Raw genomic sequence first — 27,742 nt, forward strand, 5'->3', positions numbered from 1 at the left:
ATCATGCAATTTTCTGCTGAATCCCCAAACCACAATCCTTTATTTACCAATGTGCAAAATTCCACCAGAACTTTAGTTCTGCTTTGCACCAGTAGGCATTGGAGGTCTGATGCATAAAACGTACACAGAATTACATCATGCATTACATACATACTGGAGAAGGCGCAGAAGTGATTTACAAGGATGCTGCCTGGACTAGAGGGTCTGAGTCATAGGGAAAGCTTGGCCATGCTGGGTCTTTATTCTTTGGAGTGTAGGAGGATGAGGGGTGACCTCACAGAGGTTTATAAATTCATGATGGGTAAGGATAATGTGGACAATCATAATCTCTTCCCCAGGCTTGGTGAGTCTAAAACTAGAGGGCACAGAAACAAGATTAGAGAGAAGAGATTTAAAAGAGATCTGAGAGATAACTTCTTAACACAGAGGGTACTGAGTATCTGGAATGAGCTACCAGAGGAAGTGGTAGAAGCAAGCACAATTATGACATTTGAGAGGTATTTGACTGGATATGTGGGTGGGAGGGCTTTGGAGGATTAGGGGCTGAATGTGGGTAACTGGGACATGCAGGGAGGACGTTGTGGTCGATATGGACATGCTGGGTCTAAAGACCTGTTTCTGTGCTGTATTACTCAATGATACTATTCATAGTGAAATGTTCATCTGGAGTATTTGAAGCTGAAATAGACACATACTGTTTCAGAAAAATCCAGAGAACCATGTTTTCATGTGCTGTTTAGAGAGCTGCTCAGCTACTTGATACTTAGTTTTCTGAATGGTCACTCAGAAAGCTATTAGAAGTTCTTCATTGACTTTACCAATTTCTCATGTTGCATGTTTGGCAAAAGTAGTTTTGCAGTTATATCACAGGATGTACTTCATGAGCTGGAACCATCTCAGTCAGATCAAGGGTGTCTGAGATCTGCAAGAGAGGATGCGAAGTCAGGTTTATATCTGCAGAAATAATCACATAGTTCAGGGACCAATCTGCTATCTCCATCTCTCTGAAAAAATATTTGAGATAAATATTTTTTCAATTAGTAGTGGTAGAGTACTACAACCTTTTGAGGACACCTTTGCCTGGACTGTGTCACTGAGTTCAATGTCAGTATCTTCAAGTTATCGTTGTAGTATCTGATCTATGTAATAGATCTGCATGACAGCACTAGGGAAACTACAGTTGTTCTCCGTTCAAGAAAACCGGACTTGGTCTCTGCTCAAGAAAAAGGGGACAAGAGAAAAAAATACTAGTTTTCAATAATTGCAGATTTTGTGAAAGTTCAGAGAAGCATAGGCTATACTTCTAAATTAGTTACAAGGCTCAACACTAACTGTTCATGTAACTAAACACACTCTCTAATATTTCTTAGAGTCATTGGTATGTACCAGGGAAGTTTGTATGTTCTTTGACAGTTCACCATTTGTATTTCATTTACTACTCTGTAAGAGATGGATTTGTGGAGATAAGTGGTTGAATCTTTGAAGGTAAGATATTTGCCCTCTTTCCTGACCCTATGTTCCAGCTAATGCAACATATTCATTTTTAATGGCTACGACTAGAGCCTGCAGGAGATTGATTTTGAGATCCTCAAAATCTAGTCTCTGTGTCATCAAGAGATTAAAATGGAAATAGGCCCTGCAACTCTCCAGAGATTCATGGCTAAACTCTCCAGAGACAATTCTTAATTTAGCTGTTCCTGCATCCTTAGCAAGCTTGTCATTAAGATTACATTATCTATGCCTGATACCTTCCGCAAGAAGGGTGAGGACGATTAAGCAGACCAAACAGAACAGGAAGAGATTGACCATAGCAGGGTCATGGAGACTCCTTCTGGATGTGCCAATTTTATTGCATGGAGATTCTTCTAAAGATTTTGCACTCTCTGTGCCCACACAGCTAGGTATTAAGTATGGAAGTCACATTCTTCTCGCATCTTCTGTCTTTGGTACTCAGTTGCCAAAGTCCCATATCACAAGGTTACTGCATGACTTCTAATCTATATTTTAACTGAATTAACCTAAAACATTTTTGGAAGTCATGGTAGTGTTTGCAGTCAAACCAGCAACGCACTAAACTGCTCGGTTTTCACTAAAGTACTGATTACTTCTTGGCTTTCTTGGCACCCTTGTAACAGTGACAAGATTAAACAGAAGGAATATTTTTTTCTTTCTGGATAGGAATCACTGTCTTAGCCAATCAGTCAGTTCTGTTGGATCTGACTTAATGAAGATAGCTTCACATTATCAACTGTGCTGATGAACATTTCTCAAATTCAAAGTCGAATCATGGTTCCATTAAGAATCTTTACAGAGGTGTTCTAATTAAAGTTAGCATTTGATGTCCATCTGCACAACTGCCCATCTCCGTTCCTTTTAAGCCAGGAAAACTTTCCCTGAAGCTCAGCTGTATCTTCATAATTAAGGACTCCCATCACCCAGCACATGCCCTCTTCTCATGGCTATAATCAGTGAGGAGGTACTGGAGCCTGAAGGCACATATTCAATGATTAAGGAACATCTTAGACCATAAGACCATAAGACAAAGGAGCCGAAGTCGGCCATTCGGCCCATAGAATCTGCTCTGCCATTTTATCATGAGCTGATCCCCATTCTCCCATTTAGTCCCACTCCCCCGCCTTCTCACCATAACCTTTGATACTCAGATACCTATCAATCTCTGCCTTAAATACACCCAATGACTTGGCCTCCACTGCTGCCCATGGCAACAAATTCCATAGATTCACCACCACTGACTAAAAAAATTTCTTCACATTTCTGTTCTGAATGGGCGCCCTTCAATCCTTAAGTCACGCCCTCTCATACTAGACTCCCCCATCATGGGAAACAACTTTGCCACATCCTCTCTGTCCATGCCTTTCAACATTCAAAATGTTTCTATGAGGTCTCCCTCATTCTTCTAAACTCCAAGGAATACAGTCCAAGAGCAGCCAAATGTTCCTCATATGTTAACCCTCTCATTCCCAGAATCATTCTAGTGAATCTTCTCTGTACCCTCTCCAACATCAGCACATCCTTTCTTAAATAAGGAGACCAAAACTGCCCACAGTACTCCAAGTGGGGTCTCACCAGCGCCTTATAGAGCCTCAACATCACATCCCTGCTCCTATATTCTATTCCTCTGGAAATGAACGCCAACATTGCATTCGCCTTCTTCACTACCACCTCAGCCTGGAGGTTAACCTTAAGGGTATCCTGTACGAGGACTCCCAAGTCCCGTTGCATCTCCGAACTTTGAATTCTTTCCCCATTTAAATAATAGTCTGCCCGTTTATTACTTCTGCCAAAGTGCATAACCATACACTTTCCAACATTGTACTTCATTTGCCACTTCTCTGCCCATTCTTCCAATCTATCCAAGTCTCTCTGCAGACTCTCCGTTTCCTCAGCACTACCGGCCCCTCCACCTATCTTCATATCATCAGCAAACTTAGCCACAAAGCCATCTATTCCATAATCCAAATCGTTGATGTACAATGTAAAAAGAAGCGGCCCCCAACACGGACCCCTGTGGAACACCACTGGTAACCGGCAGCCAACCAGAATAGGATCCCTTTATTCCCACTCTCTGTTTCCTGCCAATCAGCCAATGCTCTATCCACATATGTAACTTTCCCGTAATTCCATGGGCTCTTATCTTGTTAAGTAGCCTCATGTGTGGCACCTTGTCAAAGGCCTTCTGAAAATCCAAATATACAACATCCACTGCATCTCCCTTGTATAGCCTACTGGTAATTTCCTCAAAAAATTGTAATAGGTTTGTCAGGCAGGATTTTCCTTTAAGGAATCCATGCTGAGTTCTGCCTGTCTTGTCATACGCCTCCAGGTACTCTGTAACCTCATCCTTGATAATCGACTCCAACAACTTCCCAACCACCAATGTCAAGCTAACAGGTCTATAATTTCCTTTTTGCTTCTTCCCCTCTGCCATCTGATTTCTGAATGGATATTGAACCCATGAATACTACCTCACAACTATTTTTTATTTTATTGCACTACTTATTTAATTTGCCTTTTATATATATAATTTTTATTATTATGTACTGCCGCTGCATGACAACAAATTTCATGACATATACCAGTGATATTAAATCTGATTCGATATATTGAAGTCAACATTTGCATGACCAGCTATGGGGCTGCAGATGAATCTCCTACTGCAGGGTCAAGAAAGTCCTTCAACCTGGCAAATCAGAATCAGGTTTAATTTCACTGGCATATGTCATGAAATATGTTAACTTAACAGTAGCAGTACATTGAAATACATGGTATGGGGGGGGGGAAAAAGTAAATAAGTTACATTAAATATATATATATGCATATTAAATTGTTAAATTAATAATTTAATTATTAAACAGAAGTAATGAAAGTGAGGTAGTGTTCATGGGTTCAATGTCTATTTAGAAATGGGATGGCAGAGGGGAAGAAGCAGTTCCTGAATCATTAAATGTGTACCTCCTTCCTGATGGTATCAATGCGAAGAGGGCATGTCCTGGGTGATGGGGGTCCTTTATGATGGACGCCGCCTTTCTGAGGCACCACTCCATGAAAATGTCTTGGATACTATGATGGCTAGTACCCAAGAGGGAGGTGACTAATGTTACAACTTTCTGTAGCTTCTTTTGATCCTGTGCAGTAGTCCCTCCCCCCCCATGCCAGAGGGTGATGCAGCCTGTCAGAATGCTCTCCACGGTACATCTGTACCGTGGAGAGTGTCTTAGTGCTTCCACTTCAAAAATTGTGACACAGACAGTGCATTCAGAGGCAAAACGCCGAAGAACTGATCTTCACAAGTATAAGGAATGGAAATAATGAAAACTACAGGCCACTGGACCCTTTGCAATCCACTCTCAAAATGCACAATACAGTGTGGAATTGGACACTGTCTATATTATTTATATGCGAAAGGTTTGAAAATAATGCCCATCCAATGAAGCATTTTACTTTTCATTTGAGATTTTGTTAAAAGGGATTTTATCGAAGTGACCAAAACCAACAGTTTCCTGAAAGCTTAACATGCTATAAGCAACCACACTGAACTTTCATACTAATTGTTTTGACTCTCTGTAATAGTTTGATGGCAAACCATAAAAATTCATTCATCTTTTCAACTCCATATTGTATACATCTGACGTTTCAAGAAAGCCTTTGTAACAGATGCAGATGGAGGCCTGCAGTTTGTGCTTTGTATAATTGACACCACTTTTTGTCCCAAAGGAATAAAAGAGAGGAAGAAATTCTGTTTACTCAGATAAGAAGGCAAGTAAATGGCAAATTAAAATGCTCTGACACTGATTGCCTTGCACAGAGCTGTTAGAACAATCACTTCATCCTTGCAACAATTCCATGTCCTTGTTAAAGGGAATACCAAAGTCTTTCATTATTCATATAAATGGAAAACAAATGATGACTCTCATGATGTGACCACAAACACAAACACAAACAAAGAATAAAATACAAAGTGTCAGCGAGATCAGGGGTCCCCAACCTTTTTTGCACCACGGACCGGTTTAATATTGAGAATATTCTTGCTGACCAGCCAACGGGGGTGGGGGGTGTTAATCACGACCGGAATATAGGTGATAAATCAACTATAAGTCACTTATAAGTGGCTAATACACTCAATTTTGTATCTAAAAGGTCCTATCTAACGTGTTTAATATTCGTTTCCCTGCAACAAGACGGTCCCATCGAGGGGTGATAGGAGACAGCGATACTCGAAGTGGGTTCCTTATGTCCAGTCTATTCCACAATTTAGTTTTCGTTGCATTCATTGCAGAAAACTCTGCTTTGCAGAGATATGATGTTGGAAATGGAAGCAACGTTTTCAGTGCTTTTGTGGCTATCTCAGGATATTCAGCCTTGACTTTGATCCAGAATGCTGGCAGAGATGTTATGTCAAACATACTTTTCAGCCCACCGTTATTTGCAAGCTCGAGGAGTTGATCTTCTTCCCGCGCTGATATGGACAATTCACCGGGAGCATTCATAAATGGGTCATGGACCCATTCCTTTACATGTCTTGGGTCATTTGCAGTTGGGAAGTAACGCTCGAATTCTGTCGACAGCAAAGATAGGTGATCATGCACCAGCTGTGAGAAGGATGGTGCAGCCTCAATCTCTCCCAAAATCCCAGCTAATGTTGGGAACATGTCAAATATGCCCCTGTCCACTTGCTGTCCTCACAGTTCCAGTTTGGCTTTGAAAGCAGACACTTTATCTGCCAACTTGAAGACAGCAGTCATTCTCCCCTGAAGTGACAAATTGAGTTCATTGAGCAGGTTGAAGATGTCACACAAATAAGTGAGTTTTGCTATTCACTCCCTGTCACTGAAGCATGCTGCCAGTGGTGACTTTTCTCCTGAAAGAAATCTCTGTAGCTGCTCTCTTAACTCAAAAGCCTTGGCCAGGGCTCTCCCCCTTGATAGCCACCTGACTTCAGTGTGTAAGAGAAGGCGTTTGTGCTCTGCATCCATTTCCTTGCAAAGCTGCTCAAACAGACGTGAGTTAAGGGCTTTTGCTGTGATGTGATTGATAACTTCAACAACGTCACTCAATACGCTGTTAAGATCAGGTGACGTTTTTTGGCTAGCCAGCATTTCCCTGTGTGTGACACAGTGTGTAGACTGGCATTCAGGAGCAACCTCTCTGACTCGGGTAGTGAAACCAGACAGCCAACCAGTCATAGCTGCAGCCCTGTCTGTGCATATTCCAACACAAAATGACCAGTCCGGTTTGCCTGACATGTAGTCATTCAAAAACTTGAATAGTTCTGCCCCAGTTGTGTTAGTTGGCAGCAGCAGTGCACACAACATGTCCTCGTGCACATCGTCTTGAAATATATATCGCACATAAACCAGCAGTATTGCCTTGTTGTCGACATCGTTAGACTCGTCGACTTGGATAGCATACCATGGTGATTTGTTAAGCCATTCCAACAGCTGTGTTTCGATTCTCGTTGAAACTGTGGTTGCTGAAAGAGAAATCTGTACCATCTTGTTAGCTGCAGCTTCTCCCAACAGTTCACGGCAGATGTCTTGGCAGCAGGCAGAATCAATTCTTCACCAACAGTGAAAGGCTTCTTATCCTTAGCAATACGGCTAGCCACTAAGTACGACGCTCTCAGAGCAGCAGCATTTGTGGAGGTGGTGGCTCTCAGCACTTGCTTCTGTCCCGCTTGCTCACGCTTATTCTGCTCAAAAAACTCAACGGGTTTGTCTTTAAGTGCAGGGTGCGTGGACTCAAGGTGCCAAAGCAGTTTTGAGGGCTTCATTGCCTCATCAGACAGCTTGTCTCCACATCACACGCAGGGGGCTTGGAGCGTGCGAGTCACAGGTCGCAATAAAGCCATATTTTATGTACAACTCATCGTATTTTCTGTTGAAGGAAGCTTTCTTTTTTTTTTGCAGTCTCGGCCTCAGCTGTCTATGCGTTATCATCATTTTTAGGCCTTTTATGACCCTACCACCTCTTCCAAAGAAACTCTCAAGCGACGTTTGTTTTTTTACTCATCGAGTAGTTGCAGGTTAATGACCAACTGATGACCTCGCGTGGGTAATGACCTCGCGTGTGTTCAAGTTCAACAGTGGGCGTGACAGGGAATGAGGAAAGGTGCAGCTGACTCATATCATTTCATATCGCCAAATCATATCGTTTCCTCGTGGCCCGGTAGCACATGCTTTGCGGCCTGGTGGTAGCTGCCAGATAACGGTTGTTGTTCCATGGAATTTTCTTCAAGGAATTGTAGGTTAAAAAATGGTGACAGTTAGCTTCTCTTTGGGAGTGACGTGGGTCCTGGAGTTCAGTGCATTGTTGATGAGAAGAGGCAGTGAGGTAGTTCCTTATTGTCTCAGGTGTGCATCAGTAGTAGGTCCTGAGACGACCATATTTTCAAAATGCAGTTCTGGCTGGAACCCCATTTGATCAGTCCAAGTCCTGACCAGCTCAGTTACTTAATCCTAGTCCTATTTCTCATTCTGTACCTCAACATCCAAGCAGCTGCTCTGAGGCCATTCAAAGCTTTTAAGTTTGCTTCACATAATTAAAAAAAATCAATATTAATTTCAACAGTTAAACATAAAATTAAACTTACATTATCTTTTTTTCTGACTCTTCTGAATGCAAGTTAAAAAATGTCATTGTGGTTGAGGAGACAAAGAATTGATGAAACAACATTGAACACTCAGCAGTTGAAGGTCATCAATCCCAGAGGTCGGGTCAACAAGTATTGAGAAGACCAGCAATCCCCAGGTCGGAGGTGTGTACAGGCAGGAGTTATAAGTGACAGTTAACAACCCCCCACCCCCACTTTCCCATTACCTGGGTTGGTGGTCCATAATCGAGACCCAAAGATCAAAGTCCCATGATTGGTGAGTCCTGGGGTTGATACCCAGAGGTCATTGAGGTCTGGAAGGAAAAGACAGATCTAAGTGCAGAGGTCGGTGAGTCCTAAGGAAGAAGCCTCTGCGTCAGCTTGTCTGGAGATCAGAGGCCCGATGACTGCAAGCCTGTGCCAGGGACTTGAGGTTAGAGGCCCAAAGGCTGAGTCTGAGAGTCCAGCGGCCAAGGACTGGAGACCTGCAGGTAGCCTTTCCTGAAGTTGGAAGCCTGTATATCTGTGTAAGTGGGTGTGATGAGGGGTATCAGTGGAAAAGAGCTTGATGTGCTGTTGTTTGTTGCTGGTATTGCTTGGGTTGTTCTACTGAACATGGTGAGTATGCTATGTTGGTACCAGAATGTGTAGCGACACATGCAGGCTGCCCCCACGGATCTTTAGGTGTGTTGATCATTAACACAAACAACGTATCTCACTGTATGTTTCCATATACATGTGATAAATAAATCTAAATCTGAACTTCAAAAGCATTAAAGTTAGGAGGCCAATAAAACATGAAACTAAAGTAAAATAAGTAAGATAAATCAAACACCTTTCTTACACGTTCCTATCTATTCCACAACATGAGCCTGAGAGAACAATTCGTCAGGGCCATGTTGTGGAGTCCCAGCACAATTGTCTCCTGGGTTGGCATAAGTCCAGGATTTACTTACCAGGAAGCAGCTGAAAGAGATGATTCCCTTTGAACTCCAGCCAGAGCAGTTTAGGCACATTAAATGACAAACTAGACTCAAAGGAAAGTATGTATTTTCCTGATCCTATTTCTGATTGTTTGATATTTTTCCTGTTCTAATATCACTGAAATCAGAACAAATGTAATTCTTATTTTTTTTATTTTAATGTGCTGAAGTTTTTAGCAAATTGAGAAGTGTTTGTGATGACCATTTTCTGTAAATAACAGTGCTGACAATGTACTTGTTGTCTGTTGAGTTGGTGCCTCGACTGGACTGTCCAAATCCAGGCATAAAACAAATGACTATGTTCACATTATTCGTGAGAGAATGCACCATTGTTCATTCATAGTTTAGACCGACATATGGAATAAGCAGTTGGATTACAAACAGAGCTTCAGAATTTCATGAGTGTTAGGAATTTGCAGTGTCTAAATCCAGGCCCTCATCCCCATAAGTACCAACTAATCCATCCATGTCCAATTGATTTAAAAGCATTCCAAATCTGCAGTAAAGTCAGCAGAAAAAGCTATATTTAACAATGTTCTTTGAATAGATGGCATGCAATATATCTTCTTTGCTGTTGTTCAGTAATCATATCCATCTTGTTAATGCTGAGACTCAGTGATAGAATTAGCAAGTTATGAATTAACAGAGGTATTCCTTTATCACTTTCAATTCAGTTGTTTGACAAGAAGATTGAAAGCATGCTAAGTCAATACTTGAAAATCTGCATATTTCTTTTCAGCACATGCAGATGCTACATATACCCAGTAAATGAAAGCGGTGTCTCTGACACAACAGTTCAAGCTGATAGCTAATATAAGGAAATGATGTACAATAGGATGATGCATTAGAAATATACTAATTCAATTCAATTCAACTTTAATTGTCATTCAACCATACATGAATACCCATGAATACAGCCAAATGAAACAGCATTACTCCAGGGCCAAGGTGCAAAGCACAGTGCCGACAGTCACACATAGCACAAAGCACACATAGCATGTACAAGGTAGGAATCACATATTGATATCATAGCCACGCAAAAAGAGTCCAAACTCGAGCCATTGATCTACAGTCAACCACAACAGAGCATGTTTTCTGCCAAGTGACCACTGGGGGCACCATCGACTCCAGCCTGGATGCCCTGGTGGAGTGCACCAGTTCCAACGCCTCTCTCCTCGTGGCTGTAAACAGGCGACACTGTGGCTTAAGGCCTAGTCCTTGCATATACAAGATAACAAGCACGTATAGTAGAATTAGATCATGCTTTGTTTTTTTTTCTTAATTCTGACCTGCATCATTGCACCCCTGGCACCAGGAACTCCTCTACTATTCTGGCATCCAGCTTTCGTGTGATGGGCTTAATGAGTAATTTTATAATTGACTCAGCACTCTATCCCCTTTTAATGGACATTTAAAAGAAAAACTAATTCACAGTTACCAGGAGAAAGAGATTCTCGTATGCAGTGGCTATGCAGTACAACTGGTTAAAATCTATCTTTAGAGATTCCCTTCACTTAACTAAAATGTATTTCCAAATCACAGAGTCTCAAGAAATTTAGTTGCAATCAGGGATAGATCATTAATTGGACAGCGACTTCTCAACTAATCAGAGTTGATGTAGGATTCCCCAAAATCTTAAGTACCAGCTTAAGTGTCTACAGAAAAGTTAGGAATATAAATATTTGATCCAGTCTTCAGGGTATCTTGAGGTAGATTATACTGTATGTGCTGTTTGCTACTTCCAACCGATAAAAAAAATCACATAAAATGTCATGTAAAAAACTTTTCTTTAAGATTTTTAGAAATGCATTTCCCTTTTTTTATGGACAGAACAATTGAAACCAATGTCAAATATGAAAGAAGAAAATTCTAATAATAAACAACGGGAAACGTCACTGATGCCTGGTCTTGGTTACATGACAACTGGTGAGGAAAGATTCCGAGGACGCCGTAATGTCATTTTTGATTCTGATTCTGACTACGTGAAGTTGGCAAAGAGAGGTGGTCTGCGAGGTAATGCTCTTGTATCTAAAAAATATTACCTCCACAATTGTCAGTGCTTTACAGATTATAGCAAGGCTCGCAACTTCTGGAAGTCAAAGCAAAAGAAAAGCAAAAAGCGGTGGAGGGACCTTTACAGAATAATGGAATGTAAATGAGATCTGCTAGTTTGGAGCAAGAGAGCATTTGATCCAGCTAGTATCCTTGCACTTCCAGTAAATAATTTTTGATTCACTGTTTTCAACCCCCTCACTACCTCCCTTTCTCCTACCAGCACAAAGTTACAGATTTCTGAAAAAGAGTTATTAAGAAAGAAGTCTGCATTCCCAGTTTACATTCTCCCACCCCATTCGAGAAGAAAACCTATCTGCATTATTGAATTCAGCAATGAATGAAAATACCATTTTTTCTTAACAGAAAAACATATCAGCTAATTATCGAAATCTACAATTTCAGATAACTCACTCAATCTGCTTTTGTCAGAACTGGCCAATTCCACTGTAAGCAATCTATCTAAGATATTGGCTTTGTTTTTTGTTTTTATTAGCATATTCTGACCAGCATATATATTGTGATAAGGTGATTTGAGGCGGGTTTGGTTGGATAAATAGAGGATTTAGCAACTATGGCCAAACTACCAGAACCACTTGTGATATCACTCAGTAAGACTTGTAATGGATGGAGAGCCCGATATGTATCTTTCACAGTATGCAGGCTAACCTGATCAAACCGTTGGAGTATTTGGCTTGGAATGCATTGAGGATAAAAGCAGCGACTAAGTTTTATTCAATATCATCAAAACAGTGTGAATGTATTTCGGAATTGTGCATACAGTAATGGAGTTTCTAAAATACCAGAATTATTGATAGTGGCAGCAAGGTCAAAGTGTCTTACAAATATTTATGTTTGCCCAAAGTGGATCCCTTTGAGATAAATTTCAATTAATTTGGTCAACATAAAGACATGTTCTGTTTAATATAAAATGCGGCTGTCAGAAACCACACTGTGTGCACACTCCCCCTGCTAGCCTCTCATTCCTTCCTTCCTCCCATCTCTGCTCCACTAACATAGATAACATTTCTAAGCTACTTCCTCTTTAGTCTGTGATTCTGTGCTGCTGCATGTGCAAGCAAAATGCTATAACAGAATCACCGAGAAACACCAACAATCAGGAAATTTCTGACAGCGAACCTTTGTGTGTTTATTTATTTATTGAGATATAGCATGGAATAGGCCCTTTCAGCCCTTTGAACCTCATTGCCCAGCGATCCCCAATCGGCCAGCAATCCCCTGATTTAATCCTAGCCTAATGACAGGACAATTCACAAGACCAATTAACCTACCAACTAGTTCATTTCTGGACTGTGGGAAGACATCAGAATGCCCAGAGGAAAGCCATGTGGTGACAGGGAGAACGTACAAACTCTTTACAGACAGCGGCAAGAATTGAACCTGGGTCACCTGTACTGTAAAGTGTTATGCTAACCACTAGGCTACCATGCTGGCCATGTGTTATTGACCATCAGATTGCAGAAATGTATTTGAAAATCTGGAAAGATTGAAAATCGAAAGATTGGAGCGACTGGGCTTGTATACTCTGGAATTTAGAAGGCTAAGAGGGGATCTTATTGAAACATATAAGATTATTAAGGGATTGGACACACTGCAGGCAGGAAGCATGTTCCCATTGATGGGTGAGTCCAGAACCAGAGGCCACAGTTTAAGAATTAGGGGTGGGCCATTTAGAATGGGGTTGAGGAAAAATTTTTTCACCCAGAGAGTGGTGGATATATGGAATGCTCTGCCCCAGAAGGCTGTGGAGGCCAAGTCTCTGGATGCTTTCAAAAAAGAGATGGATAGAGCTCTTAAAGATAGCAGAATCAAAGGTTATGGGGATAAGGCAGGAACTGAATACTGATAGTGGATGATCAGCCATGATCACAGTGAATGGCGGTGCTGGCTCGAAGGGCCGAATGGCCTACTTCTGCACCTATTGTCTATTGTCTATTGTCTATAAAACATTGCAGTTGTTCTTCAGCCCTCACAAATCAAAGCCATTTCAGAAATTGGTACTGTTATCCAACTGCTTTGCTGGTTGTCGTGCCTCTTAACTGAAGTCTTTTAAAGCTTCCACCAATTCTAAATCTTCCAGTTCAGTAAAACTACCAGGAGAGACATTTCAAAGATTCACAGATTCTAAGTACATTTATTATCAAAGAATGTACAAATTATACAACCTTGAGATTCGCCTGATTACAGACAGCCACAAAGCAAGAAGCTCAAAAGAACCCAATTAAAAATAGACCAATATCCAATTTGCAGAGAAAGAGAAAAAAAACACAAATCATGCAAATAATAAAAGGCAACAGCATTCCAAACCAAATTGAGTCCATAGACCCGGAAGCAGGAGCAGCTGGAGTGGGCTCATAGCTTGGTGTCAGTTCGTCACACAGCAGGGCAAATTACTGTGAAGCTCGCAGACATGAAGCTCATAGCAGCTGGAACAGTCTCACAGCCTCAGTGCTGTGTTAGAACAAGCAGAATCAGACTGACTCTCACCTCTGGTCCCAACAAACAACCTTTTCAGTCAATGTGTTCTCTCTGAAATGAGAGGATCTATAGACCAATTCATAACAGAGAAGTTTATCTGCTTCATTTCTATATTGCCAAGGGATAAGAATTCAATAATTTCTCATATACTTATATATCATTTGGCAATAACTTTAGTACTAAGTGAAATTGAATATTCTTTTCATTTTGCTTACAGATTTATTGACTTTTAGTGACTTTCCCACAAAAACTACATGTGCTTCCTTCAAGAAACCTGAGTGGCTGACTTCTGAGTCTACATTCCAAGGAAATAATCAGTAAGTGGCTGGAGAATTTGTTCATCAATGACACCATTTTTCTTCATCTCTGAAAATAAGTTGTTATGTAATTAGGAGCATTTTTTGTATCATAACAATATTTTACCACCCAAAATATTGTTGGAATTTAGAAGATTGAGGGGGGATCTTATTGAAACGTATAAAATCCTAAAGGGATTGGACAGGCTAGATGCAGGAAGATTGTTCCCGATGTTGGGGAAGTCCAGAACAAGGGGTCACAGTTTGAGGATAAAGGGGAAGCCTTTTAGGACCGAGATTAGGAAAAACTTCTTCACACAGAGAGTGGTGAATCTGTGGAATTCTCTGCCACAGGAAACAGTTGAGGCCAGTTCATTGGCTATACTTAAGAGGGAGTTAGATATGGCCCTTGTGGCTAAAGGGATCAGGGGGTATGAAGGGAAGACTGGTACAGGGTTCTGAGTTGGATGATCAGCCATGATCATACTGAATGGCGGTGCAAGCTCGAAGGGCCGAATGGCCTACCCTGCACATATTTTCTATGTTTCTATGTTTCTAAAAGATCTTGCAAATCTACAGATGTGATAGAAATGACTGGTTTCTTATTTAGTCCAACTGTTATGATTCCTTTGAAAGCCATAATAATATAGCATTTAGGTTATTTTTATATTTTTAGTGGGTTGTCAAAGTACCTAAAGACTTAACACAATACATTGCTTGGAAACTGGCCAGTTAAGATAGGCGGAGGGACTTTCCCATCCTGCAAAGTCTACCTATTGTAATCTTGTCATCTGAGTATCTTTGTCATCTTTGTCATCTGGACCACAAACTTGACAATCTCACATTACATTTTAGAGCATTTTTGAGTCCTGTAAGAAATGTTAACTGGCAACCAGAGCACAGATGTTTTGGAAAGAAATTCAGCGATTGAAACTGAAGGACAGAAGTAGCATATTTCATCTTCTGCACATACCATTTTGTAAGGGTAAACTATGGACATTTTCTAATATTTTCAGAAATGTGTCAACTTTCTTCAGGTTACTTTTGTAACCCTCAGGTTCTGTCAGCTGCATAAGTCTAGGGGAGACAATCTCTGGCTCCACCAAACGTGTGAGATTGAGGTGCAAAACCTGCTGTTTGTGTGGATGCTGCGTGATTCGTTACCCTGTTACAAATCAGTACCACAAAATAACAGACGGTACACCATATGCAATTAAACGATTTAGCCTCATAATTCTTAATTTGACTAAAGGGTTAGTAAAGTTAAACAAAAAGAAAAGGGCATTTTAATGAAACAGTCTAATGTGCACAAGTTGGAGCTCATGGTTTCCCTTCTGCTGATCCTCCATCAATTTCCCCAGGCTTCGTCGACTCTCAGCCCCACTCCAAGTCCACTCCTTTCTGGTGTCTATGACCTCTCTGTTCTGGCATCTTTTCTCTCCATCTTCCGCCAAACAAAAGACCCAGATCACCTCAGTCTCAGGCACACAACAAGAAAAACACACTCTCTTCATTGGATGGCACACATTCCAAAGCCCCCGTTATCTGTCGCCATAGCCCAAACACTGCTGCTATATTACATTAGCAGTGCTTCTACAGAAAGACCATTACATTAGCAGTGAAACCTTTCCCAGGGTGTTACACTTGCTAGTGGGAACCTGGTTACTGTTTTCAACATTAGATTCTGCCATCAGATGTACTATTTGGCTATGAAATATTATTCAAAGCATTCCCAATATTTCTCATACTGCCCTTACAAGATAAAAACCCATTCAACACAATGGCTCTCAGAATTACCCCAGCTATCTTATTTCCCTACCTATTTCTCTGTAATCTATTCCCTCTCACAAGCTCATTAACTCTCTCATCACCCAACTCCACTAGGGACAAATTACAACTACTAATTAACTTACCAACCAGCACAGATTTAGAATGTATGAAGAAACTGGAGCATCTGGGGCAAACACATGTAGTCACGTGCTGGATGTGTAAACTCCATGCACATAGCAATTAGAGATCTAGATTGAACCCAAGCTAAAGCAGCAGCTCTACTTGACATGGCACTGTGATGACAATACAAAATACACGTTCTCCTTACAGGATAATCCAGAAGAAACTTTCAGATTCTATGTCTCGGGGCTCAATCCTAGATGAATCAGAGGGCAGAAACTGCAACCTCTCACCAGCTGAGGCAGCTGAACGACAGTTACATGAGAAGGAAGAAGATCAGGAAGAGTCAAGAAGCATTCAGGTAATATTGCAAATTGTAATTATGCTGAAACACATAAATGTAATTGTGAATGTGATACTTATTAAGAACTTTTAATTTTGGGGAGTTTGTCAAACAAGTCATTTGGGCTCATCTGATATAGTTTTTCTTCTAATGCTAAAACAATGATGAATGATGGAAAGATTCTTTCAGTGGCAGAGGTTTATCATGACATTCTCTCATCAATGGCATTTCAACCTACACTTTTGAACAGATATTGAGTAGACAGATCTGGAACGAGCAGTGTTTTCATTCAGAAATGGAGCTGTTCCTAAGATTTTATCAGTGCTGATTTTAATTTTAACCATGAGATGAGTAGGTGAAGCCATTATAATTGAACTATCAGATGAAGGGGACATTCATGTCTTTCTTTAATTTTGGAATCTAATGGTGATGTTTATTCAGGTCTTTTGAGGGGTTGGACCTTCTTTATCCTATGTCTACCTTCATAATGGTTCTCACCAGCAGTTTTATTGTCATTTGCTCCAATGAATTTATGACTGAATTTATGACTATTAAAAGTTGCTATATATGAATAGAAAAGAAAGATGCTGGATTTATTTTGTATTTCTCATATAACCAGGGCAAAATGTTTCATAGCTAATTAAGTTCTCTTCAATTGTAATGACTGTGGAAAAGCAAGAAGCCACAACTGCCAATTGAGGACACAGCATCTCACATAAATACTGAGATTATCTCTCACGGAGGTGTTGTTTAAGAAAGTAATGTTTACTAGAACTCTGCTGCTCCTTCTTGAAACATAGTATTGATCTATTATATCCACTTGACACATGAATCCCCAGTTTAATATCCTACCTGAAAGGCTGCACTTCCAATATGGCCGGAGCCCAATAGAGCCAATCACCCAATCACAACATAACCTTCCTGGAGAAATTTGTCCACTTCTGGGAGAGACAGTCAAATTTTCAATTATTATTACCACCTAATTCATCTGCCACATAATTAATTCTGTACAAACAACATGCAGGCAGCAAGTTCAGATAGTACATGTACTAAACATAGAATAGTACAGAGAAAATCATCATGGTCTTGGATATGAGTGGCACACAAGCCCATGAAGCATTTAAGAAAAAGGAGTATAACAAAGAGAGACAAGAGATGGCACCCCATGTTAGCTGCACAGAATGGATATCTGAACCTCTTGTCCTAGACTCCCCTACCATGGGAAATTACTATGGCAAAGTTATTTCCCATGATAAGGGAGTCTAGGACAAGAGGGAAAGACTTCAGGATTGAAGGACGTCCATTTAGAACAGAGATATGGAGAAATTACTTTAGTCAGATGGTGGTAAATCTGTGGAATTTGTTGCCAAGAGTGGCTGTGGAGGCCAAGTCATTGGGTGTATTTAAGGCAGAGATAGATAGGTTCTTGATTAGCCAGGACATCAAAGGGTATGGGGAGAAGGGAGAGGAGTGGGGATGACTGGAAGAGTTGGATCAGCCCATGATTGAATGACGGAGCAGACTCAATGGGCCAAATGGCCAACTTCTGCTCCTATATCTTATGGTCTTATAAATGCAGAATTTCTTAAAATATTACAATACCACTCTTCCTTGCATCAACTGGCAATGATCTCAATGTTTCACTAAGAACCAAAAATTTTGAGACTCAGAAATTTTTACTAGCTTTGAAAATGGGAATAAATGACTTTTAAGTAATTTTCAATTCATGGTTAGTGATGCTTTATCTTGAGGGATAACACCAGGCCATTTTCATAGTTATGTCCAAGAGCAAAAAGAATGCTATTCCCATTGCATTCCCAACGTATACAGGGAGGTAGTTACACCCAGAATGCAGGACACAGGTAACTGGGTGACCATCAGGAAGGGCAAAGGGGATAGGCAGCCAATGCAGAGTACCCCTGTGGCCTTTCCTCTCAACAGCAGGTATACTGCCTTGGACATTGTTGGGGAGTTGAACTAGCAGAGGAACGTCACGGTCAGGTCTCTGGCACTGAGTCTGGCTCTAGGGCTCAGAAGGGGAGGGTGAAGAAGTGACGTGCAGTAGTGATAGGGGATTCCATTGTTAGAGGAGCAGACAGGAGATTCTGGGGACATGAAAGAGACATTCAGATAGTATGTTGTGTCCCAGGCGCCAAGATCAGGGATGCCTGGGATCGGCTCCACAGCATTCTAAAGTGGGATAGAGAGCAGCCAAAAGTCATGGTACATATTGGTGCAAAGGTAAGAAAAATGAGGAGATCCTAAAGAGAGAATATAGGAAGTTAAGTAGAAAGCTGAAATGCAGAACCTCCAGGGCAGTAATCTCTGTATTGCTATCCGAGGGTAAGAATAGGATGATTTGGCAGATGAACGTGTGGCTGACGAATTGATGCAGGAAGCAGGGTTTCAGGTTCTGGATCATTGATATCTCTTCTGGGAAAGGTATGACCTGTACAAAAAAAGACAGGTTACACCTGAATCCTAAAGGGACCATTATCCTTCTGAACAGGTATGCTAGAGCTATTGGCGGGGGGGGGGGGGGGAGGGTGCTTGGTTTAAACTAATTTGACAGGGGGATGGGAGCTGGAGTGATAAGGCTGATGATGGGATAGTTAATACATGTACATGCAGTGTGTAGTGAGACTATGAGGAAATACAAGCAGAGGACAGGGCAAAATTGCAGTCAGTTGGAGATGTAGCATGGAAGCAATATTGGAAAGGGTGATGAATCCCTGGCTGAAGATGTTATATTTGAATGCATGTAGTATACAGAATAAAGTAAATGATCTTGTAGCACAGTTAGAGATTGTCATGTATGACATTGTGGGCGTCACTGAGTTGTGGCTGGAAGAAGGTCATAGTTAGGAGCTGAACATCCAAGGACACACATTTTATTGAAAGGATGGGGAGGTAGGAGAGGGTATAGGGTGTGTCTATTGGTAAAATATGAAATCAAATCCTTAGAAAGTAGTGACATAGGATTGGAAGTTGAAGAATCCTTGTGAATAGAGCTAAGAAACTGCAAGAGTAAGAAGACCCTGATGGGTATTATATGCAAGGCTCAAGTAGTAGCCAGAATGTGGGGTATAAATTACAATGGGAGATAGAAAAGGCATGTAAAAAGGGCAATATTATGACAGTTGTTGCTATTGCAAAGAAGGCACTTGGGAAGCTGAAAGATCTGAAGGTAGATAAGTCACCTGGACCAAAGTAATGGTCTTTCAAAAATCACTAGATTCTGGAACGGTTCCAGAGGACTAGAAAATTGCAAATGTCACTCCACTCTTTAATAAAGGAGAGAGGCAGAAGAAAGAAATTATAGACCAGTTAGCCTGACTTCAGTGGTTGGGAAGATGTTGGAGTCAATTATTAAAGATGAAGTTTTCGAATACTTGGAGGCACATGATAAAATAGGTCAAAATCTACATGTTTTCCTTCAGGGGAAATCTTGCCCAACAAATAACAGGCAGGATAGACAAAGGAGAGTCAGTGGATGTTTATACTTGGATTTTTAGAAGGCCTATGACAACACATGAGACTGCTGAACAAGATAAGATCCCATGATATTACAGGAAAGATTGTAGCATGGAAAGAAGATTTGCTGATTGCCAGGAGGCAAAGAGTAGAAATAAATGGGGCCATTTCTGCTTGGTTGCCAGTGACCAGTGATGTTCCGCAGGAGTCGGTGTTGGGACCATTTCTTTTCAATTTATATGCCAATGATTTGGATAACAGAATTGATGCTTTTGTAGCTAAGTATGCAGATGATACAAAGATAGGTGGAGGGGCAGGGAGTGCTGAGGAAGCAGGGAGTACGTAGAAGGACTTAGATCGATTAGGAAAATGGGAAAAGAAGTGACAGATGGAATTCAGTGTAGGGAAGTCTATAATCATGCACTGTGGTAGAGGGAGTAAAGGCATAGACTATTTTCTAAACAGAAAATTAAGAAATTAGAGGTGCAAAGGGATTTTGGATTCCTTGTGCAACATTCCCTTAAGGTTAACTTAAAGGATAAGTCAGTGGTAAGGAAGGCAAATGTAATGTAAGCATTCATTTCAAGAGGGCTAGAAGATAAAAGCAAGAATATAATGCTGAAGCTTGTAAGGCATTGGAGTACTCTGAGCAGTTTTGTGCCCATTATCTAAGTAATGATGTGCTGTCATTGGAGAGAGTCCAGAGGAGGTTCATGAGAGTGATCCTGGGAATGAAAGAGTTAATGTATGAGGAGCATTTGATAGCTCTGGGACTGTACTCACTAGAGTTTAGAAGAGTAAAGGCGGGGGGGGGGTCTCACTGAAACCTATTGAATATTGAAAGGCCTAGGAAAAGTGGATGTGGAGATGATGTTTCCTATACTGGGGGAATCTAGTGCCAGAGAGCACACCCTCAGAATAGAGGGATATTCATTTTGAACAGAGTTGCAGAGGAATTTCTTTAGCCATAGGGTAGTGAATATGTGGAATGCATTGTCAAAGACAGCTGTGGGAGGACAACTCATTGGATATATTTAAATTGGAGGTTGATAGGTTCTTGGTTAGTCAGGGCATCAAAGACTATGGAATGAAGTCAGGAGATTGGAGTGAGAGGGATAATAAATCAGCCATAATGGAATGGTGTAGCAGAGTTGATGGGCCAAATGACTTAATTCTGCTCCTATGTCTTTTAGTTAATATAGTTGCCCAGTGACTGAATGTCCGATGAGTAAGGTGATGGCCTCCCACTCCTGATCTGCAGAGGACAGTCAAAATTGAATTTATAACTACATAAAAATATGAAAACTTAAAGGAGGAGCCCAAAAGGAAACAGTTAAAGTTGTTTTGCTCTCAGTTGATACTTCTTTTAAATGGTAGATTGTTGTTTCTCAGACTTGAAATTGTGGTGGTTGTGGTGGCATCCGTTAGTCTCGCGAGACCATGGATCTGCGCCTGGAAAGTCTTGCTTCAGTCTGTGTTAGAGCAGCGTCTGTTGTGGCTGTAGAGGCCCACACGGGAGTGACAGTCTTGGCTGCAGCAACTGGACTTGAAGGCGCTGTCCTCCAGTGTTGACTTGGTGCTGTTTTTCCGATGAGTGCGCTTTTCTTCAGCAGCAAGCCTCAGCTTCTCTTCTCCTCTTTTTAGACCTCTGCGTAGTTCCAGCCTCCAGTGAGAGTGATCGCTTGCGATGTCTTCCCACCTCTCGACGTTCATTTTCAGTGACTTCATGTCTCTCTTGCAAACGTCTTTGAAATGAAGATGGGGATGGGGCCGCCCTTGTGCTCTCTTACCGGAGGCCAGTTCCCCGTACAGCAGGTCTTTCAGGATTCTCCCGTCTGACAAGCGGTGTACGTGGCCCAGCCAGCGGAGACGGCATTGTTGGAGCAGGGTGAAGAGGCTGGGTATCTGGGCGCAGGCCAAGACCTCATTGTTGGTGACTCGGTCAGTCCACATGATGTCCAGGATGCGTCTCAGGCTGCGAAGGTGGAAGGCGTTGAGACGCCGCTGTTGTCTGTAGTAGAGGCTCTAGATCTCACTGCTGTAAAGCAGTGTGCTGAGGACGCAGGCCCTGTAGGCTGCAACTTTGGTGTGTGTTGTCAGCTTTCAGTTCTCCCAGACTCTCTTTGTCAGCCTGGCGAATGTTGAGGCTGCTCGTCAGATCAGTCTGTTGATCCCAGGGTCTAGGGAGAGACTGTCCGTGATAGTGGAGCCAAAGTATGTAAACTCGTGAACTACCTCCAGCTCGTAGTTGTTGATGGTAATGGCAGGGGGTGCTTATTGCCTTGGCCCAACATGTTGGTCTTCTTCAGGCTGACGGTCAAGCTGAAGTCCTGGCAGGCTCTCGAGAAGCTGTCCATGAAGCATTGCAGTTGCTCTTCAGAGTGTGTTGCCAGTGCCGCGTCATCTGCTAACAACATGTCCCTGATGAATACTTCACGAACCTTGGTTTTCGCCCTCAGCCAGGACAGACTGAACAGCCTCCCGTCCGATCTGGTATGGAGGTAGACACCATCAGTTGGTGTTCCAAAGGCATGCTTCAGCATGAGTGCGAAGAAGATGCCAAACAGGGTGGGGGCAAGCACACAGCCCTGCTTCACACCGCTGCAGCTGTTGAAGGCCTCCGAAGAAGAGTCGTCGAACTGAACAACGCCCTTCATGTCTGTGTGGAATGACTGAACTATCCTGAGAAGCCTCGGGGGACAACCAATCCTGGCGAGGATTTTGAACAGGCTGTCTCTGCTCACAAGGTCGAAGGCCTTCGTAAGGTCATCAAGCCTTAAAGTACCTTCAAGACAGCACTCTTTAATACAACCAGAATCTGTGTTTTTTTTTGCAGATTTCCAGAGTATAAAGTTTTTTGATCTTATGAACCATCATTAACCTGGGATGCCTCTGTGATTGTTATAATTTCAACTATAACTCTAGTATCACTAAAGTTCACTGTAGTATCACAGTAATTCCCTGCAAGTAGTTAATTGTTTTATCTGCATTTAGTTTTCAAACTAACTACACTTTATCTTTAACAATTCAGGTGAAATAGAGAACCTGTTTCAGGAAAGGAATTTAAAGCAAGCACTTACTTTCCATGCTCCTATTGATTTTTCAAAATAGTTTAAACACTTCACACAGGTCGTGGATGAAAGTCGGTTATTTTGGGATATTGTCCGTCTTCTAGCAGACGTCATTGGCTGGTTAGCTTCATCCACATAAGACTACAGTCTCCTGCCCAACCACTTCAGTGAAAATAATACATGGAGAAGAAAGAGTAAAAACTAAAGATACAGTAGATTAAGTTTTAAAGATGAGATAGGCTATTTTTAATCTGAAAGAGTTGTTAACATCTATAGATCCCTATATAATGAGAATATTAAAATCAATTCCAAAACTTCTCATGAAATTTTTCTCTGGTGTAACATTTTCAGCAGTCAGGGTCTCCTGAAGTTGGCATTAGAAGGCAGCAGGAGAGAAATACACCAGCCCAGCTTCAGATGGGGGCCATGACATTAGATACTGAAACCAATCAGCAAATGGTGCATCTTGCTATGCCGGTCAACCGAACAAGGTAAATGCTACAAATTATTACTGAATAGAAAGATACCAAATAGGAAGTATAATTTTTAAAAAATGGATATTACCTCCTTCTTCCTGGAAAAATCTAGGCTCAGATCAATGGCAACATTTTGGTGAAATCTGGAGCTCCTTTACATGTTCAAGTTTGGAGGGAATATGTGAGACTCCTTCTATATGAAATGTTGTATTGAATTTTAAGAGGCCAAATACACTTTGTACTTCCAAAGATATGTATCGAACACAGGTAAACCTCCAAAAACCTTAGCTGGAATTTAGTACTGTGATGCACTATATACCTGTTTCATAACACTACCAGATGTCCGAAAAGACAATACGACAATATTATCCTACAAGAATCCTATCCTCCTCTGAAATCAGCAAAGGAGATAAAGGAAATCGTTGTTAATGACAGAATTTTGCTTTGGGCTAGAGAATGGGAAACTCAGCAAAACAAGTTTCTACATCAAGTAAGCATATTTTAAATGCATTTTCCATTGATATCACCAATAGTAATTTACTCTTCATAATAATATCAGTTGTATCAGAATTAGCATTTTCTTTATATACCACCCCTAGCATTTCAATAAGTTTATAATTCTGGCAAAAAAAAACAAATAACTTGTATGATATAAGCTTAGAGCCCAGTTAGCAATAAATTATCCTCCTGATTTGAATAATTACTAGAATACAGGAAATTTGCTTGGAAGGGTCAAAAGATTTAAATAACACTATTGTTCTTAAATATCTGCAACTCACCATCATTACGAGACCTTTCCTTTATATATTTTTAATATAACAGAAATGTTCCTATGTATCACAGAAACATTGTAATACTTGCATCATACACCGGAGTGCTCTCTTCAGTTACCTGATGAGGTAACCATAAACTTTGGCCAGGAGCAGATGGTGCCAGGTGGTGCCCAACCTTCAGAGAGTGTTTCGACTCTTAACCACTACACTCTCCATTTGGCAGATCAGCAGTGGTGACTAAGTCACTACCCATCGGCTCCTGACTTCCAGCTCAACTCTGCTCACCTGCTCCATATCCAGCAAGAGGCTCTTTCTGATTTCTCTCCCATCCTGCAAGCTGATTAGTTCATCAAGGCCCAACACAGACAGCAACTTCTATGCCAACCTTGCCGGGAACCCTCTACAGCAATCTGCACTCCTGGACCAAGGACTGGTACTTCAGGGCCTTCCTCTCATGATCCTCCTCGCATCCTTCTCCCACGGTACTGTGAGGTCCACCAGGATGATTTTCTTATCTTTGGTAGATCACAGTATGATGTCTGGTCGAAGTGTGGTTTGCATCACCTCCGGGAACTCCAGCTTCCTCCCCACATTGGCCCTCATCTCCCATGATTTGGCAGTTTGCACCACATTTAGACCCCTCTGATATGACTGGCATGGCCCTCTCCTTGATGAAAGAGACTGCCCTGTTTGTCTCTCTGCCAGATGGTCTCTTTTTACACATCTCCCACTCCAGTGTGTCAGCAGGACCTTGTCATGGCGCCACCTATATCATCCTTGTGTTAAAGCTGTTTTGCATCCTGACAGTATGTGTGCATCCTCATGGTTCCATACCACTGCCTGGACAAGGTCATGCCTATCTCTTGCCTTTGTACTCCCCCATTGTTGGAAGTGTGCAGAGCCAAGACCTTGCCGTCCCAGGCATGGGTTGCCAATGATGTCTCTCAATTGCAGGGAGCTCACTGCCTGGTCTCTGACCAAGTTGGAAGCCCACTTTTGGCCCAATCTTGCTGTGACTCCTGCTTGGCTTATTGGCCAGAGCCCCTCAGTGTTAACACAACTCTACACTTTGCCACCTTGAACTCCTCCACTATCGATGATAATGGAAGCTGTAGCTGGCCTGATCTTGTGTAGAGTTCCACTGAAGACAAACTTGGGGAGATCCCCAGCCACCTTCGCAGATGCTTGTTGACCTTCCTCTCAATCCTTTTACAGTGGCCATGGGGAACTTGTACACTGTGAAAAGCCAGAGCAGTCTTGATAGAAGACCATGTTGGTACAGCTATGTCTTAAGTTTACCAGGGAGTCTAGTTCTGTCAATCTTCTTCAGCCACTCTTCAGTCTGCTTTACAGTGTTGGTGATGTTGGTGCTGTCCATCATTGCTGCATTAAACTACTTTCCAAGACACTTTACTGTGTTGTCCTCTATAGGATGGAATGACTTTCCCCTGTACTTGAAGACTGAACTTGCTAGTAGCCTTTCCCTTTTTGATCACCATGCATTTGGACTCCTGGGCTTGAAGGTCATCTTAGCCCAGGTAACTATGTTGTCCAGGGTTTCCAATACCCATCTTGCTTGGACATGGGTTACAGTGGTTACTGTGATGTCATCCATGAACCTCCGTATTGCAGGTTGTCGGAAGTTGGGCTCCAACGCTGACCCTCAGGTTACGTCTGCTGCTGCTGATATGAGGAGGTTCATACCCATGACAAATAAGTTGGGGGAAATGGTACAGCTGGTTGGAATCCCTTTTTGGAGGTCTTGCCACCTGGTTGTAATGTGGGCAAGATTGAAGCCTTGTTTGAATTCTCCTAGGTAGCTGGTGATCTGGTAGTGGTCCAGGACGGGTGGAATTGATCCATAGGCGTTGGCTAGGTCTAACCAGATGATCACCATTCTTCTGCCTGGCCTCGCAGATGAATTGGCTGATTATTGAGGTGTGTTCACGGCACCCAGTAAAGCCCAGAATGCCACCTTTCTGGATGGATGTGTTGATATAGTGGTTCTCCACTAAGTAAGATGTCAGCCTTCTCACAAGGACCAAGAATATCTTGCACTCCACCCTAAACTGGGTGATTGTGGAGGAATCTTCTTCCTTGGGAGATTCCCAAGATCTTTCAGCCTTTTCCAGCATGGTGGGAAAGAGCCTTTGGTCCAAATCTTCCTCATTATCTTCCACAATCTCTGGAGGAGTTTTGGGCATTCCTTATAAACCTTGTAGGGAACACCACTTGGTCCTGGGACAGCAGATGACTTTCTTTTCTTGATGATATCCTGGACCTCATGTCACGTGGGCTCTGCCACATTCATTTCAGTTGCTAGGATTCTTGGTTGGGGGACTTTTGGATTGAATTCTAGTCCCTGAATCCCGCAGAAATTCTTCCACCTCCTGTTTTGACCTGGTTAGGGTGCCAGAGTTTTGCTGACTGTGAAGAGCCCAGGGCCCAGGCAAACCTGAATGTGTTTTTAACAAACTGCGCTCTCTTCTTTCTTTCTTCCTTCTTCACTTTCGCAGCTGCTCCACCCTCCTGAGCTTGTGCAACTGTTCCCGCAGTTTGCTGGTTAGATCTTTGACATCTTCTTTTTTGTCAGGTGAACTGTTTTTGAATTGTTTGTTCAGGATCTTTACTTTGCATCTCAGGTGATGAATCTCCATTTCCCTCCTGATTGGTTGCCATGATGACACAGCAGCATCTCCACTTCCTGAAGAGATTGAGACGTGTGAAGCCTCCCCCCACCCAATTCTAACCAATCTTTGCACCATTGATAATGTCTTGACCAGCTGCATTGCTCTCTTGTTCGGGAATGGCAAGGAATCTGACTGCAGGTCCCTACAAAAGATTGTGAGGATGGCTGAGAGGGTTATTGGGGTTTCTCTTCCACCCATCAGAGATATTTTTCAGGAGTGCTACGCACGAAGGGCCCTTGGCATTGTCAATGATCCCGCCCATCCATCCAACAATCTCTTTTATCCCCTACCATCAAACAGGAGATAACCGTAGCATTAAGACAAGAACTGTTAGGATAGGAAACAGCTTCTTCTCCCAGACTACTGAACTCCCGCCACCACCCAGGTCACATCACATATGAAGTAGCAGTAGTGTTATACTGCTTACTTTTTAACATGTCATAAATGCACTTTCTTATTTCTTAATTTATTTGTGGTAATATTACTTAGTGTTATGTATATGAGTTACATGTACTCTGTTGTGCACCTTGTTCTGGAGGTTTGTTTAGTTTGGCGGTATACATGTTGTATGGTTGAATGGCAATAAACTGAACTTGAACTTGAAGCATGAAACTGAAAACAAGTGAGGCTTTTAATAGACAGCATAGTAATATAACCAGTAAATACAGATTTCAGGAGATGGAGAAAAGTTAATAAGGTTCAGAATGCCCAGACTTGCCAGAAATTTTGATTTTGATCAGACTAGAAGAAAAGTTTTATCAGACTAAAAGACGATTGTGCAAAAGATGTGGATAATTAGATGAAGTCACAATGAAGAAAACCACATCCTGCTTACTGATCAGATTGCAGATTATGCAGCAATCTCATCCATTTGGCAAAGAAGTGCAAATTGAAAGTCAGAACATACAGAAAAGCTGGGATTACAAATGTGAAAGACCAAAACAAAAGAATCAAAACCACAATTGTGACATGGAAGCTAAAGTGTTTGAGAGCATACTAGGTATTGCAATTAAACATGTACAAGGAGTAACTGGCTCTGACAGTTATCAGAATATTTATGTCAACTTAATTACTTACTTATATAT

The 27,742-nt window shown here is 41.7% G+C and overlaps 1 protein-coding gene across 6 annotated transcripts in view; it reads left to right on the plus strand.

Annotated features, from left to right (window-relative positions):
- Window positions 1-27,742, plus strand: part of c6h7orf57 (chromosome 6 C7orf57 homolog) — a 72,655-nt gene that overhangs the window by 15,276 nt on the left and 29,637 nt on the right. For 4 of the 6 annotated variants that reach the window (XM_063050127.1, XM_063050130.1, XM_063050129.1 and 1 more), the window contains 4 exons: window positions 10,924-11,106; window positions 13,862-13,961; window positions 16,041-16,191; window positions 23,070-23,209. In XM_063050127.1, the coding sequence (XP_062906197.1) occupies window positions 10,924-11,106; window positions 13,862-13,961; window positions 16,041-16,191; window positions 23,070-23,209 (574 nt within the window). The remainder of the gene's footprint in view (window positions 1-10,923; window positions 11,107-13,861; window positions 13,962-16,040; window positions 16,192-23,069; window positions 23,210-27,742) is intronic. The other 2 variants (XM_063050128.1, XM_063050132.1) reach the window with 2 other exon arrangements.

Source organism: Mobula hypostoma, chromosome 6 (assembly GCF_963921235.1).
Source record: "Mobula hypostoma chromosome 6, sMobHyp1.1, whole genome shotgun sequence".
Taxonomy (NCBI): Eukaryota; Metazoa; Chordata; class Chondrichthyes; order Myliobatiformes; family Myliobatidae; genus Mobula; species Mobula hypostoma.